Source organism: Anopheles arabiensis, chromosome 2, assembly GCF_016920715.1.
Source record: "Anopheles arabiensis isolate DONGOLA chromosome 2, AaraD3, whole genome shotgun sequence".
Lineage (NCBI taxonomy): Eukaryota > Metazoa > Arthropoda > Insecta > Diptera > Culicidae > Anopheles > Anopheles arabiensis.
Genome location: NC_053517.1, coordinates 83,912,507 through 83,926,355, shown reverse-complemented (window position 1 = coordinate 83,926,355; position 13,849 = coordinate 83,912,507). Strand labels below are relative to the sequence as shown.

The 13,849-nt window shown below is 48.4% G+C and overlaps 1 protein-coding gene across 3 annotated transcripts in view; it reads right to left on the bottom strand.

The window, feature by feature from the left end:
* LOC120893879 overlaps positions 1 to 13,849 on the bottom strand; it is a 41,161-nt gene that overhangs the window by 7,056 nt on the left and 20,256 nt on the right. For all 3 annotated transcript variants that reach the window (XM_040296061.1, XM_040296063.1, XM_040296062.1), the window contains exons 4-5: positions 11,622 to 11,667; positions 8,221 to 8,453 (exon numbers count right to left, since the gene is read on the bottom strand). In XM_040296061.1, coding sequence (XP_040151995.1) covers positions 8,221 to 8,453; positions 11,622 to 11,667 — 279 coding nt within the window. The remainder of the gene's footprint in view (positions 1 to 8,220; positions 8,454 to 11,621; positions 11,668 to 13,849) is intronic.

Sequence of the window (13,849 nt, the reverse complement as noted above, 5' to 3'; positions counted from 1 at the left end):
AAGGCTCCCCCTTTCTGGAGAGCCTCGAGCGTCTAAAGTACACAATTATCACAATTATCCGCGTGTTGCGTAAGCCAAACACAGGAAGTTTTCGGTGATTTTGTGCGCACGCCATAAATCTTTTCGCACAACCTATTCCATAACCTATTCCACCTACTTCCCCACCCTCTAGCACTGGGTCAAGTTCTAGCCTCCAAACCCTTTCGGTACCGTTAGCTGCCTGCGCCCTGAAGCGGGCTGAATTTTATACCTATTTTCCTCACCGTCCCTGCAAGCGCAACCCAACTCCAATGGCTGAAGATTCGTGGAGCCGAGGTTCATAAATATTGACGAAAACATGACAGGCGGCAGCAACAGTGCCACGGGGCAGACTGCTCCCGTCAAACCCACGAACCCACGGACACGGTTTTACAAGCCATCCATCCGTCTTGGGACGTTTCGCGGTGTCTTTTCCGCCTCTGCTGCTGCTCACCGGAACTCTTCCACGCTGCACGTCCCAAAAACGGGCGAAACCACGGGCGGGTGAAACCCAAACGACGGCCGAGCTGCGTTCCCGTTGTGTGACCTTTTTTTCTGTCGCTGGTTCCCTGGCTCGCGCGGCTTCCCTTTTGCCTGGAGCAGCGGTGAAAAATTTCATTTCCGTATCTGCTTCCGCGTGTGTGACATGCGCACTGATTGTGGTGGGCAAAGGGTGGGCAAGGGAAAGAATGAAAGAAAGGGCTCTTTGGATTTGTCTTGAAGCTGACGGTCGCTTGAAGTTGCAGACGTATCCAATCATCTCCCGGAATGTGGACTTCAAAATGTATCCATCGTGAGCGTCGTCGTCTTGTTGAGAGATGGGCAAAATAAGAGGCGAAGCGATTTATGTCAAGCATAGCTCCGAACGATCGTACAATGTACCATAATGGTTCTCGTTAAAGGAAGATCGTGCCCAAGCGGGATGGTTCAGACATTTATGACGATGCCCGGCTTTGAATGGACTTTGTCCACAGTTATTCTACCAGCTCCACACGCTTCAGAACCTCGGGATCAATATTCTGCGTATTACCTTTTACAGTTATGTTTGCATGCTTTTTCGGGATTTCATTTCACGAGTTCTCTCTATTCTCATAACCCCGCAGGTCATTGCTAGCATAAGCGCATAATGCCCAACCAGCGGAACATAATAATAAAATTGTTTGTTTTGATGCCGAGTGATAATTGAAAAATTAATAAGATCGTCCAATCATACGCAGGCAGCGTGGTTGCATCCGCCCAGAAATGATTGCCAGCCCCGTTTGCCGTTGGTTGGGCGGCGGCCGTCGAAGCGAGAGGGCAAAATAAAACGGCTTAGCTTCCCTTCCTTAGTTGGTTCACTGTAGAACAGCGCATTTTTTCAACTATGTAACAATTTCCTACCCCTTTCGGAAACTGTGCGAATGAAACGGAACGTCCGTGTGAAATTTGGACTCGTTGTACTCGTTTGTACTAGTTGGAGCTTCGTGCAATCTCCAAGGCTTAGAAAATGTACCAAATAATCTAAAAAAGAACAGCTGGACGTACATGACGAGAGCTCGCCACTCAATTGCTCCCCTTACTCTGGAGTGAATGGTAATTTTTCTTCAATTATCTCTCCGGATCTTGCCCCACTCACCTTTGCTGCCGCAACAGTGTACGGTTTCTTGCCGACTCAATAGGCAAAACTCCCGGGCAGCCGGGTATATCAAGAATCGCGAATGTCACGCAACATTGTGGGCAGTAAAGAAGAAAAGAAGAAAAAAAACGACTATCCGAACCGAGAGAGTTTGCGCCCTTGGGGCAAACCGTCTTGCTCGCTTGCAGAGGCGGAAGTAACGATCTGATTGGCAAATCTGCTTGCCAGCAAGATGGATGCTTGTGCCATTGCGGGTATGCAGGTGATGTCCTATTTTCCTGTTCCCGCGTTCCCGGGAAATGTCCCATTTTACGTTCGCGCACCAACCGCCCGAATGGACGATTTTGAGGGTAAATCGCGGAAAATTATCCCATGCACACAAAGGCCCCATCTAACGGAGAATGTGTGCCAGGGGAAAAGGGGGTTGGGGGGGCAAGGCATGAAGCGGGAATCGACAACCGACCTCGTCCATATAAGACCAATTTTCCGACCCACTTACGAGCGTTTAACGAATGGGGAAGTAGTTGCAGAAGGAGAGATCAGAAGAAAAAAAAAACAGCCAACAACACGAAAAACTCCAGTAGCAAAAGCGACGAACCCGGACTGGAGCACCATTGCTGAATGGGGAGAACCGTTTGTTTGTATCTTTTTTTGCGTTTTCAGACTGATAAAGATCTTAGTTTAAAAAGTGGGATTCACCCAGCAGGGCTGGTGGCTCCTCGGGTTTGAAAAATGTGGTGCAGAACTATTAGCGACAGCTTGTGCAGGAGAAAAAATGGCAATGAAAATAAATTAAACCCCCGTTCCCGGCCCCATTCTTTGGCAGTAGAGTTCCGTATGCTTTTCGGGGAAGATTTTGTGGAAAAGGAAACGGAACAACGCTTCCCATACGTTTAGGAAAGAAGTGTCAGTGAAAAACAGGTCCACTCCAACTCCAGTATGATGACAGACATGTTCCCACAGCTGAAGCCTTAAAACTGGAACAAACCACAACCGTCCGCTACTGAATGAAGTGATTTATTGTGCATAAAAAAAAACGGTTTAAGCCTTCTAAGTCGAGCAGAAGTCAAATGTCTTCTAAATTGAGTCACTCGTCACAGGCTTGCTTGCTGTGATACCGTACTCGTTCGCTTGCGTTATTATTATGCATTCATTTCGTGGCAAGAGCAACAACGTTTCTAAACCCAGAACAATGTAGGTTGCACGATTGTCACGGCTGCAAGAAGAATTGGACGATCTTGATGTGGGAGCTCGATTTTTCGTGGCTGATTATGTTTGAGATTTGTGCTTCAGTTTCTTTGTTGTGCTTGTGCTGTTCGTTTGGGAGAATGTGTTAACAGTCTTTGCATAATTGCCGAATCATTTTGCGTTGGAATGTTGGAAAAAGGGAATTGGAGCGGTTGGTTTTACCGACATAATGATAGGCTTTACGATTGTGTTAATCGTAGAGTGAAAGAGTCATTTAAACAAGTTTTGGCCCGCTACCACTTTGTGCGATCATCAAGACGATCTAAGGAGCAGCGGTTCCCTACACAAGAGTGTGATATCAATAGGACAAGAACAGGCGGACTTAATATTTGCTTTGAAAGTTGTTTTGTTTATTTCCCCAAAACAGAACCCTGGATTAGAAGAACAGAAACCCGTTCTACCAGAAGATCAAGGCTACAAAATACCAGGTTTAATGTCATCGTGTGATATTCATAATCTCTCCAGCTGAAAAACGGGCCACAGGCAATAAAATGCTGATTTTTCTCTCTCGGTGGAGTCTCGATCACGATTAACTTCTTTTTTTTTGCAAGATCAAAACAAGATCTTCCGCAACATCTCGCAACACCGACATCTCTTCTGCCATAACGCCTGTGCCGTGACATAACGCCGTTGTCTCACAGGCCGATCAAATCATAATCAAAGCAATGTTTGCCCTCCGGATATCCGCACGAACCGCGAGGTGAAAGGTGTTGCACGAGTTGTCGTGGTGCCCCGAGGGGGGTGACGTTGCCGCAGATTTGGAGTTGCTAGATAATCGATAGCCAATTCTCCATTCGGTTGCCTCAGTTTATTGGAACGCGAGCCAACTCTCACCCGAACCGAAAATCTCTCAAATCCGGACATCTCCGTCTTGCGCAACCCGTGACTGTTGATGATTTACTGTGCACTGGGCATGGTTGTTTTACTCATTTTTTTTTTTGGCCTTCTCAATTTTTGTCTTTTTCTTTTCGATTTTGAAGCAGCCTTGTTGGTGCTGTTTTCGTACCTCCATTCAGTGTTTGGAGCGTGTTGGACCCCCGCACGAATGTCGCTTTCGACAGCAGACAACGCCGCAGAAATGTCAGACTCAATCAACAACAGTCGCTAGCCGACAGCTGCTGCGGACACCAACACACACATAGACACAAGGCAAAGACGCAAAATGGCAAACAGAAGGGGAAGAAACTGGTTCGCGCGAAAATACCAACCGGGTGATTAAATAAAGGTCCAACCAACCAGCAGCCGTCCAACAGACAGACAGAGTCTCACCGAAGCAAATGCGAGAGTTGTACCCGGTGGTCATTTGCCCGGCTCGAATCGAGAGGATTAATCACGACTTGGGGGTGAAGAAGGAGTCCAGAGAAAAAAACAGATACTATCCCTATTTCTTAAGATTCTTACCCACTTGGTTCTGCAACTCCTGCTCGGGACGGCGCAAAAACGACCCAAGGGGAGTGTACGTTAAATCGATTCCAACGCAACGCGGCCCCTCCCTATGCCGAACACCAAACCCCATTGTCAACTGGCCTTCCGAGCTGCACGGCCCACACGAAGTCGCTTTAAATGTTCGTACCAGGCAGCAAACGACGAGAAAAAAGGCCACCGCCACCACCAAACAACCTTGAGGACGATTGCCGCGCCGTGGCGCCTTTCGCGGGCAGCAGAACAGACACACGCGCTAACCCGGGCACACACAGGGCACAGGCGTTATGAAATCCGGTGCGCGGACCTCGGCTCGCTTCCTATTTTGGTCTGCGGCGCAAAGGTACGGCGACGCGCGACGAAGGTTTTTGCTTAACTTTTCCAGCCTGTAGCTGCCACCCTGTTTCTGTGCGTCCGAGGATAAACTCATTACCATCTGGGTAGGGGGCGAAAAAAGCTGGTGAAGCGACTGCAGCAGCATCCAAACGAAGGGAAGAGACGAACCGCCATTGAACGCACTCATTTGCATTTTGGACCATCTTTTGCGCGTGCTGGTTAAGGTCCAGCTGTTTACACAAAACGCTGATCGTTAAGTGATGATGATCGGTGCGATACCTTCACCGCAAGCTGGTGGAACAAGCAGCTCCGGTTGTTTGTGAGTAAATGTTGTAACTTTTGCATTGTACGGCAACAGAAACGAGGTGTTAAGGTCTGGGCGTTCAAGTTCTAAGGCATTGCGATCATTGCACAAGCAGACATCATTTACGGGAGGATGATCACATCACTTCTCCTCGCAAGCAGTTGCGTGCTAAACCTCTCCGCCAGATTGCTTCTTCTGTCTGGAGGTTTGTTTTTTACCAAGCTGCTTCAACAGCAAACATTGAAGCATTGAAGTAAACAAAAAGCCATAATCCCGGCACAAAAACCCACAAGAAAGACACCACAAGAACCTATAGGATAGACACTAACCGACGGGCAGCATGAAGCATCAGGATGTGAAGGTGTGCGCGCGCGTAGAATTAATGAAGGAAATCATCCGACTCCTCACCGCGCGTCCCTTCACCGTACCGGCGGCGAATGGGCCATACCGGTGTGTACGGTTCCGTTCCGTGGTAGTCGCTATTTCTGTACGTATGACGCGATCGCGGCGTGTGTACTTCGTTTTGGTCATCGTGTTCGCTTGCACAGCGTACTGAGGCCGATCATCACCGGATCGTTTAAAAGCGATAAACCATGGCACCCACCTCGTGGTTGGGGCAAGCGGCGTGAAAGATGAATATTAATATGAAAAGAGTTAGCGGAGGGAAGGTAAAAACAATCGTGCCCCTTTGTAAGGAAATACTTCTCCATCTGAGTCATATTTGGTTAAGGTCTTTAAAGCAACACGAAGATGACACTGTGCCTTGAACGACTCATCATCGTAAAGCGAAAGACCTTGTTATATAAAATTACCTCATACAGCGTAAAGCTCCATAAAAGTGGACGAACTTAAACGACCTTCCACCAAACGAATGCCACCAAATTTTGCAAAGCCTTATACTTTTTACGGTCCCTTACGACGCAAAAACGACCCAAAACGCCGAAAAAATAATGGGCAATTGATCGATTTACAGCACCGATGACGGACGGACAGTGTTGGTGACTCCCTCCCGCGATGACTCGTACAAGGAAACAGGAAGTCTTCACCGGGTGGGTGTTTGCTTTTTTTGTCTAGTCGGTTCCCCTTCTGCTGTCGATTAATTTTGTTTCGTTTTTTTGTGTTTAGAGGGTCTACGAGACTTTAGGCAGAACTTCACGTCCACGCTTGGATGGAGGCGTTGAGAGAGTTAGAGAGAGAAACAAAAAACGCAAAACAAGAGGTTGCTATTATACCTTTAAAAGCACCATTTGCGCGCGGAAGAACTTCAACGCTGCGAAGAAACCAGAAGCGACGAACCTCCGGCAAGTCTATTCTGTGCCGCATGATGTCATCGTTCGGGGTAATAATGATGGAAATTATCATGCTCTTGATTATCGCAGCTAGCGCATTGCGACGGCAACCATACATCTGCCATTTTGAGCATATCGGGGGCGCGGGATTTAAGCAAATCCCGTTCTAACCAGCAGCTGAGAACCGCCTTTTCCATGTACTCGTACCTCCATCCGGACGCGTTTCAAGACAAAAACGGCAAGCAACCGATCTGTAACTTATGTGTGTGTTTGTTTGTGTTTGTGGCTTATCGTTACGTCTTCCAATGGTGGATGATTATGTGGAGCATTGCAAACCGGTACCATATGTACCGCCAGCTGTTGCCACTCTATTTCAGGGCTTGAGGCGTCGGCGCATATGCATGAGTGTCCGCATTAGAATCGATTCATAACGAATTAGGCAAACAGTGCTACCGTACGACTCACTGCACGACTCTGCCTTTTGCGTTGAGCACGCAAGGTAAGTAGGTTTGATGGTGTTATCATCGACTTAAAAGCTTTATAAGTTAGAAATGCTCTTAACTGGTGGTATTAACGAGGCGTGAACTACGGTAAAGTCCAACCAAGGTGCCTTCAGCATTAAAAGACCCCATGTTAGGGAATCTAAGGCAACGTGTTCATATGGAGTATAAAACAAACCAAATATTAACTTACTTCTGAGAAACCTTGTTCAATGATTTATCTTACAATTTTTTAAAAGCAATCAATACTGTATCTGTATCAATATTTATATTTAACCTTATCAAAACTCCAATGCTTATATGTCATCTTAGTCACCTGATATCACCACAGTAACTACGTACTGCTTTTTGCCCGTTTCTTATCTCAACATCTGTTCCTTTTGCCTTAAATATTGCCCACTTTGCCATTTCTAACTAAAATATCTTCCACGTCTAGCGCAATACGCCTGATTGTGATGCGGAAAAGCATGGTGACATTCCGCACAACCGCCATGTGTGAGCACACACGGTGTAAATATCGTTTCCACCAGCCACTTGGTGACATTCTTTTGCAGAGAAAAAAAAAACCCAATCTTATCGCAAAACCGCCAATGATGGATTGGAATGTGGTGGGAAAACTGGTCCAGCCAATCGCCCGAAAGGCGTCATAACTACGCTTCGTATTGCTTCCCTACGGTTGGTTCCCCTTTCGGGCTGAGAAGTAGTAAATAGAAATCGAATCATTTGCCCTTGTTGGAAAAGAAGTGTAGCAACAACAACTCGGTTCGATCGTAGCCCAAGAATAGCATTCGTCGCTTGCTTGCTACCGGCCGCCTGCATTCCAGTGTATCTATTTTCACTGCAGTAAAACCGCAAACGTGTCACCGCGCCTCCATTAAGTCAACCAGGCCACGGCACGCTTTATCCCCATTTTCCAGCGTGCCACTCAAGGGCGCATCGTAGGCGCATCTTTCTACCAACAACACACACACACACGTAAAAATGGGTGGTTTGTCGCAACGTGACACGTATTTTTGTTTTTAGACGCTTCTGAATTTGCATATTCACGCTGACATTGAGCTGACGGAGATGCTGTGATAAGGTAGCTTCATTTTCTACGTAGGCTTGATAGCTGGCCCTTAGCATTGCGCAATCGATCAAATTATTACCTCTCTCCTTATAGGCGACAAAATTTAAAGCTTAATGATGTACACGACGACCTCCAGCCGCGGCAAATGCCATTTATATCCGGGACCAGCCGTGTTTGACGTAAGCCTTCTCCTACTCCTCCGCGCGAAACGTCAGCAAGATCGGCTTAGTATGATGTCAGCTAGAGCTGGCTTAGAGTGTATTTGTGTGTTAAGCGTGCGGTAAGCTACTAGCCCGCAGGGAAGTCCACATCGCTTAGAACCTGTACGCCCCTTGTACGTACCGGTGCGTGGGTCGTCGCACTCGATTGGCAAGCCGCCCACCGCTAGAACGCTAGAATACCGCCCCTGTTCCACTTACCGTCTCGATCGGCATCGTGTTGCAGCTCTTCAGTGGCAGCTTGTAGCGCAGCGGACCCTCCTGCTCGTGGTACTCGGTGAGGCAGGTCGAATTTTTTGCCAACCCTTTCGGATACACCATCCCGCTGAACTGGCCGTTCAGGTTGGCCGGTGCATCCTTGATGGTGATCAGCATCGAGCCCGATTGGCATTGTATCCGCACGGTCGGTTCCTTGGTGAATATCGTTGCCGAGCCTGAGGAAAGAGAGGCAATGGGAAGAAACATTGGAGCATGAGGAATTGTTCTGTGTGTTCTCGATGTACCCTTCACCCTATAAGGACCGTGTGTGTGTGTGTCTGTACTGTGTCGTGCGGGAGGTGAGCGACGAGGACATGCCATTGAACTTTCTGTCAACCCACTGGGGTGGAAGCTTACATCGTCATCGGGTAAGCCGCTCATGAGTTCGAACTCGTGACGGTATTAATCTTGCCTTGCGGCGACCCTGCCGAAGACGACATTGGCGACACCAAGCGTGCCTTCTTTTCGGTAAGTTCGCTTGCCGGGTTCGTCGCTTGTCGCATAAAGTCTTTTCATTTTTGTTCGTAACGGACCAACATCCCAGCCCGGTTGGAAATGCGACACGGATGAGTTTTATTACTTTGGGCTGTCTCCACCTCTTCGAAGAGAGGGAGAGAGAGAGCAGTAAGAGCTGCTTAAACACACAACCACATCCCCCTTGTTTCGTTTCAAACCACATCAAACGAAGCCTGTACGTTCTTGGCATTGGTTTAAGGTTTCGTGTTCGCCTGCTCGCTCGACTCGCCGTTGCGGCTTTATTGCTCCCATTTATTTTAATGTCCAAGCTGTTATTGTAACTCCCCTCCCGATGTGCTTGTTCAATATCGAACGGCTTGGCGCAAAAGGTTCGTTTTTTTTTGCGTGGACGCCGCGGTGGGATGAGTTGTAGAGTTTCTGCTGTCCCTGCTGGCGACTCGATTATATGGCGGCGTACGGAGCGGCCCACAAATACCAAAAGCAGGGAAACATCGGGAAGCGGATCGGGAAGCGAAACGAATTCAAAAAGAAACGTAAGCCTAAGAATGGTGTACCATGCGTGTGTATGTGTGTGTGTTGGTGTGCTGCTGGTTCTTCTTCTGCACATGGACACATTCTTCTGGCCTGGACAGTGCAGTCCGCGAGTGGGTAATAATACACCCCTTAAACGGTTACACGGCAAGCGAGAGAGTGATATATCACAGCAGCGGCAGCAGCAGCAGCAGCAGCGGCAGCGGCAGCCACCACGAGTGTGCCACTGTCGTTGACCGCGCGGGGCGGCCGCAAGAGCTCAAAGTTCAATGAACGTTCTACAAGAATATTGAATTACTCGAAAGACTCGCCCGAACGTGGCCCGTCACGTGCACATATATGAGAGTCTTTGTGTAATAGCAGTTGGTGGTTCACTTTCATCTTACGCTGGCGCATTCTTGGAGGGTTAAGGGAGTGAGTTTTTTTGTGTTTGCCTACCGGATTCCCGACGTCGCTTTCTCATTAAACGACCGTTTTGCTGGCGGTTTTTTCCCTTCCTTTAAACCCGAATGCACACTGAAACGAGTTGCAATCAGGGTAATCGAGTGGTATCACATGCACATGCCAGGGAACGCTCTACAGATTTACGATCACTCTGGCGTTCTGGCGATCGCCTTCTCAAAGGGGAATGATTCTGGTCATTATATCCACCCTGGTTTTTGCCTGCCTCTACCTACCTACACCGAGCGGGTACCGCGAGCTTGCCAAGATTTACGCATTTAATTAGCGCTTTTTGCGGTCGGCAGGGTGGAGGCCAGACAACAACGAAAAAAGCTGCTCACCGTTCATCCCGTTTGCTCGTTAGCGCTGGGCGAGGTGTAATCTTGTGAAAATCATTTGCCCAGCGCAATTGCATTCCAAAGCAAAAGGGGCCTAATAATTGCATTCCGCACGCGGGTCGCCCGTATAGGATGTGCACCGATTCGAAAGCGCAGAACCTTGTTAAACCTTATCGGGAGCGTGCAGATATGCAGATAATCGTGACACAATCAGCGCAGACACAGGATAAAGCTTACATCGCTTCGCTTCGATTCAGGTTCAGGTTCGGTTCTATGTAACGTAGGTCTCATTTCCATTCTCACCCCGAGCAAATCAATGTGATGTGTGATAAAGTCGGCGAAGCCACCCCGATCGGGGCAAACCGTCCCATTCTCACGGGGCACGGGTGTTTTACGACCTACGCAGTCTAACGGGGGTTTTCGCTTCTTCTGCTGGACGCACTGAAACGCTGACCGTAAAGAGCATTGCTACAAATATACGCCGCCACACACACAGTTCTGTGTGTAGAAAATGCAAAATAAAGGGAAAATGGTAAAGAGGCAACGCACGCACTTCCACCCTCCAAGAGGTTGAGCACACCGAATGGAGCCTATGTTTTATTAGTCTTTTTTGTTGTGTTCTGTTTGTGTGTGTGTAAGAGAGTAATTTGCAATCCCTTTCACCTGTTTGTGGCTGTGTGTCTATGTGTATTTTTATACTCCTTTTATGAAAGTGTCTATGGTTTCGAAATAAATTGCCACAATTGTAGCGATTGCCCACCGCCCAATTCTTGTCCGCCTTTCAGGGGCGATCCAAAAGAATCTTCCTCCCTGCTCCACGACCAGCTGCAAAGCAGCACTTGCATCCGGTTAACTGGGCAGGCCTCGGTCGGCCCCGGTATCTGAACCGGGAAGCCGGTAATGGATCGTTAAAAGTGGAAGCTATTTTGAATTGAAGCCGCGTCGGAAAGCGTTTAGCGCCAAGATGAGGAGAATATTGATTTATGGCCTGGCGATGCATGGCGGTGTAGCAAGGAAGTGTTTTGGGGAGTTTCCCTAACGGTAACTGGAAACGCGATCTGTTCTGCTGGAGCTGCGAGGTTTGGTGCGGTGGAAGAGTGAGAAAAGTCGCACCTACTTCCCGCCCAACCGATCCTCTAGGCTCTAGGAGGTGTAATTTCTGCAGGCCTGTTTTAATGCAGCTTTTCTTCTTCTCTCAGTTTTACATTTTCAAATAGAAAAGCTAATTTTCTTCTTCGCTCAAACAACCCCCCCATGGATTACTCTCACGGTAAAGTGTGTTTTCGATGTGCGTAGGCTAATATTTGCCTTCACTTGCGTCTTCAAATAATTCGAATCCATTGTCGTTACTTAATGATTCAACAAGCTTCCTTCGCCGATGCGGTTTCACCTTAACATTCAATTACATCACACACCAACACCATTTGGTTGGGATTTGTCACGTGCATATTGCCATTCGACCACTCGCTTTCCCCGTTTTGTCTTTTGTGTACATTCACCCGTTCATCCTAGAGAAACGAACAAAAAAACTGAACTGGACAATTACGCCATACTTACGCTTCATGGATGGAATCTGTGCGCCATGTGTGAAAGTTGTTATTGTCTGCGAAAGAAAAAAAAAGAAGAAAAAGAAAGGGGGGAAATGTTAGATTTGCTGTTAAAATTGCTAATAGATAATGATGCAGAGGTGGGTGCGAAAACAGCAGCTTGTCATTTGGATGGCATGAAAACGTGGAAAACGTTGTCCCATTCAGTATGTGTACGAGGTGAAAGATACACAAGATAACCACACACACACACGCGTGTCAACGTTACTAACGGACAAGCGAAACACATAAATTTCCTTCCCAGTTGTAGCCTTTTCTTCAGTTTTTGTTTTACACGATCGAACGAACGTGTGGGGAAATCTCGCCCCGGAATCTTCACGCCAGGGATCATCGCGCCCGCCATTGGGAGTCCCGCCGTGTCCATAAATTTGCGTACCGCTCGTCCTCTCGGTCGTCCCAAAGGTTCGTCGCTTGCCGTTGCGAATCGCTCGCAGTGTGTGTTGTGCTGTCAGCAGGCTTAATTTCGTAGCGGTTGAGTTAGAAATTATGAGACACCTTTCAACTCCCAGCAGCTCTAACTCCGTGCGAGAATAATGGTAGCGGCCGACCACTGCCTTCCAAAAACGGGGAAGGTAATGTATGTGTGTATGTATGTGTGCAGTTTTTAGTTTTGAAAGTAGAAAAACAACTTCTTGTCTTGCTGCACAGCACCCGGGGAAAAGGGCACTACTCGCGATCGAACGTAACGATCGGCCGCAGCGCCGCGGCTTGACTCACGAACCGTCAATGCGGCCTCGAATGGGCGGCCCTTCGGGCGGCCGTGCTCTTTGCGGGTAAATTCTTAAGCGCTACACAAGCGATACTTATCGGGCGGGCGGAAAGTTCACGACGTCGTCGTCGTCGTCAGCTAACGCCCGTGCTCGGCATCCTGCTGGGGCCTGGAACGGGGAAAAAAGGCACAACACGACACATGAAACACCAAGCAAAGGGGAACAAACCATTCCCCGCGGACGTAACCGCCCTCTGGGGTTCACCTCAACTTTGTTGGTATTGTTCCGTCGTTGCAGCAAAAATGTAGCAAAAGGCCCACCACTCGACCGAAAGGGAGGTGACGACAGGATGCGACCGGCCGGCGGAGCCAATCCACCCAACTTATCGTATGTGCGAGCGTGGCGTTTTTCACGTGAATATGTCAAAGTGCCAGCGCCAAGCAAAGGTTTACAGGCCTCCTAACGGTTTACGTCCTAGCTTCAGCTCCGCACTCCCTCCAGCCAGGCCACAATTGCCCGAGGTTCTGGGTCAAGCCTTCTTGCGGCGCAGTTTTCTCCCGCAGCCTGTGCACGGGCTTTGGGTCACCGTTTCTATTCTTCCGCAGCGAACAAAAAGAACCTTCCACCAAATGCAATGATCACGACTTCGCACCGGTCGGGAGTTCAGGCAAATTAAACTAATAACAATAATAGTAATAATAATAATAACAATAATAGTAGTGATGAAGTGGTACTGCGAGAAAATAAATTGTCAGTCCGAGGTATTCCCAATTTTCTTCCCATTGCGGGAGTTTGCCGTCCTTCGTAGCAAAGCATCTCCCGTTCCGATATTGGAGGAGAAGCGAAGATGCTTGGTATATTACCGAAGATGCCCCCGCCAACAAGATTTCTCTTCTCGAGAGAAGCGCTCATTATTTGCCCTGCTTTTTCTCGCACGACCTCTACTGCTGCCTCGTATCTTTCACACTCCATTTCGGTAAAGGTCAACCCGTGCAACAGGTCCGTTTTAACGCCCCACATACAGGCACACTGCTTCCTCGCTTTATGTTATTGCTGTTGTCGCTGGTAAACGGTGAAAATTACGACATCCTCTCTAATTGCACCGATCGCCCCGTCGGAGAATGCACGCGACTGCCGGACTGCTGCCGGAGAATCCTGCTGCCGAACACGCAGAACACGGAGAACAGTTAGAATAATGAAACACATACATGACTCAACAGATTTTTGCAACCGTTTTCTGCTCCCTTCCCGCTGGACAATGGGTTGAGCTTGATGCTTCTGTGTATGTGTGTGTTTGAAGGCGACTCGAATGGTCAACGATGGGAGGAAATTCTTCCATTGCTCCATTCTCGAAGATCATCTTCTCCACTGCCCACCAACAATGGCGCCGAACGGTTCACGTGGGCCTCGGCGTTCCAGGGTCTCGGTGCAAGCGTGCCTGTGGAGGCCAGCTGTTCACATTACGTAA